The 2,920-nt window shown below is 37.6% G+C and overlaps 2 protein-coding genes across 2 annotated transcripts in view; both read right to left on the reverse strand.

The window, feature by feature from the left end:
• LOC112500450 (putative germin-like protein 2-1) overlaps nt 1-664 on the reverse strand; it is a 2,319-nt gene extending 1,655 nt beyond the window's left edge. The window contains exons 1-2 of the mRNA XM_025103946.1: nt 486-664; nt 7-381 (exon numbers count right to left, since the gene is read on the reverse strand). Of these exons, the coding sequence (XP_024959714.1) occupies nt 7-381; nt 486-600 (490 nt within the window). The 5' untranslated portion in view covers nt 601-664. The remainder of the gene's footprint in view (nt 1-6; nt 382-485) is intronic.
• Nucleotides 665-1,253: 589 nt separating this feature from the next.
• LOC112500451 (germin-like protein subfamily 1 member 11) lies at nt 1,254-1,568 on the reverse strand. Its single transcript, XM_025103947.1, has one exon. It carries the CDS (start codon nt 1,566-1,568, stop codon nt 1,254-1,256), a length of 315 nt encoding a protein of 104 aa, XP_024959715.1.
• Nucleotides 1,569-2,920: the final 1,352 nt, after the last annotated feature.

A 2,920-nucleotide genomic window follows, 5' to 3' on the forward strand; every position in this document is an offset into this window, starting at 1 on the left:
CATAGCCATGTCCGACGTTCCTTTGGAAGTGAATTAGACCTTGTGGGAACACAAAAACATCACCCATTTCAAGTACTTTCGTCAAGAGACTGTTGTCAGGGTTAGATGTTACAAAACCAACCTCAAGTCTACCACTAATGACAACCAAGATTTCAGTGGCCCGAGGGTGCGTGTGAGGAGGGTTAATACCCTGTGGTGCAAAGTCGATACGAGCCATCGAAATTCCAAAAGTGTTGAGTCCTGGTAACTCTGCTACAGTCACGGCAGTCACGTTCGATCCAACCCCCATCGATGTATCTCCCATAGGATTGAGCCCACGAAAAAGGAAATCATCGGCTTTCACAAGATTTGGATCTTTACACTCCACACCATTCACGAGTACTGTGAAACAAAATTAGGAAACTCGTAAGCCCAAAAAAGTACTACTGAATATTTTCAAAATTTTAATATTAGAGCAGTTCTCTGCATTTCATAATTATTTTTACCTCGGCCACTTGGATCAGCAACACAAAAGTCCTGGAGGGGACTTGGGTCTGAAGCCAAAGCAAGCGAACAACTCGCCACGAAGACAAGACCGATTAAAAGCAATCGAGATGCCATTGTTGAGATTGAGAAGTGGAAACTTGTTTTTTGATGAACTTTGATGGCTCAAGAAATCTGTGTGATTAAAATACGCAGCCTGACAATGTTTGGTATGACTCCTACAACCGTTCTAATATGATACTTAATATAAATTATAAGTTTATATGACCAAAAACTATAAGTTTTACAATAAATTGTCTCGACAAAGTTGAGCAAGGCTGGTCTCACATGAACCCAACCCGTCATACCAAACCTATTTTTCATTCTATTCCTTAACTTTTAATCATTTCATTTTAATAAAAGTGAATAAATTTTTTACTAGTTTTGAGCGATCTCGCATAAGTTCCTCATCTCTATCGAGTTTAAATACCTCTCGTATCCGTCATATATAGGTTTTTGACACCCCATCTCATGCATAAGAATCGTAACAGTTCAAACATATTTCGAATTATACGTCGGTTCAAAATAACGAACTCTTTGAATCAATGAATAAGAAAAAAAATGTTAACGGAATCGAACACACAAAATACTAACAAATTTTTTTATCACATGAAACAACGACATAAGTAAAATCAAATAAAATTTAAATTCAAGATATTTTGCGAGTCTAGAATTTTGATTGAATTTGATAGACCACGTTTTTTTTTGTTTGAAAAGCGTTTGCCAACAAATCACGAGGCGATATCAGGGTTTGTTCCGAAAACAACATTTGCGATGGTAATCACACCGGGGTTTTGGCTGCTAAGACCTACAATAGCTACGACATTGCAGTTGCCAACGTTTTGCTGGAAGTGAACAAGACCTTCTGGAAACACGAAAACGTCGCCTTTATTCAATACTTTTGAGATGAGACAGTTTTCAAGGTTTGACGTCACAAATCCAACTTGGATGGTGACGCAAAAATCTTGGAGCGGGCCATGGTCAGAAGCCGAAGCAAGAGAACAAGTTACGACAAAGAGACCTAATAAAAGCATACGAGAAGCCATCGTTGATGAATGTGGGTCTTTTATCGAGATACGAAAGATGATTAAACCACAAAATTGTGTTGTGAAAGACGGATTCGTTTGGATTGATTTTATAGCGAACCGAAAAACCGAAAACCCGAATTAGTGCCGTCCATTGACCAACAGAAAACATAGGATACGATGTTTTCAAGATCAAGCAAACGTGTGGACCGAGTAGACAATGCCGACTAATTCRAAATCAATACCAATTTATAGAATACTAAAGATCGTAGATTTAGTTCATTCTTGATTGAGATGCACCCGAAGCATCGCCTGGGTCGAATTCGAGCCCGGCACGAAAAACCCGGTCCAGGCCAAGCCTCGAACCCCAATTAGGCCGGAATTTTGGGGCAGGTTTGGGCCTAGCAAGGCCCGAMCCCAACAAGCATGGTTGAGAAAAGTCTAAAAAGCCCTACCTAAAAAGCTCGATTGGACCAATATTCAGCCACAAAGTCCAGTCCTTGCCGAAAAAGCTAGATTTTTTTTCGCTTACYGAAAACGGGTTTGTAAGATATAAACGCTATTTATGAATTTGGACAAAGTAGAGAGTTGGYGGGTCAACCCGACCTCAACTAACCAACCCGTTTTGACCGATTATTCATTTTATCTCATGACCCGATGATGGTCATGACCACATTTATTTTAGTTTTTGTTAGAAACCTTATATTTTAAAATCCATTTAATTATTTAAATGTAAAAGCCTAGAATTTGATTTAAGAGTTTAATACATGAAATCCTTTTGTCCGCTAAAAATCAAACAGGTTATAAACGCTTATCATCAATCCATTTTGATGATCAGTAGGGTTACTTCATAAGGTAAGTGAAAGTGGTGGTTTTTACTGATAAGCACTTACCGAGTAATCGTTTGGTAAACGACTCTTATACTTATGCATGGGTTATTYTTAAAGGTGTAAGCTTTCGGTTTTTGTCTTATTTCCATGGTATAAGAGTAAACGGGGACGAGACCAATATGGCAAACAATATTAAGTCCTTGTTCGTAGATGAATGCTTCATTAATAATTAGGGTTTTGTGTTTGTATCTTTAGATAATCTGCAATAATTAAACAATGCAAATGTAAAGGACCGTTAAAATAATATATTACTTTTATTCACTTTTTAATATAACAAGACGAAGATGAAACAAACACATATCAAGAAGCTGGAAATTGTAAGTTAATGAAATTAACAATCAAAGATGACATAGAAGTCTAGAATTTTGATTGAATTTGATAAACGACCTTCTTGTCCACTTGGAATGCCTTTGCAAGAATATCTGCGTTGATATCTGGGTTTGATCCAAACACAGCATTTGCAATTGTAATGACACCGGGGTT

Source organism: Cynara cardunculus (assembly GCF_001531365.2).
Source record: "Cynara cardunculus var. scolymus isolate 2C chromosome LG 17, CcrdV1, whole genome shotgun sequence".
NCBI lineage: Eukaryota > Viridiplantae > Streptophyta > Magnoliopsida > Asterales > Asteraceae > Cynara > Cynara cardunculus.

Coding starts and splice junctions, on each gene's coding strand:
- LOC112500451 (XM_025103947.1), bottom strand. CDS start 1,568: ATGGCTTCTCGTATGCTTTTATTAGGTCTCTTTGTCGTAACTTGTTCT.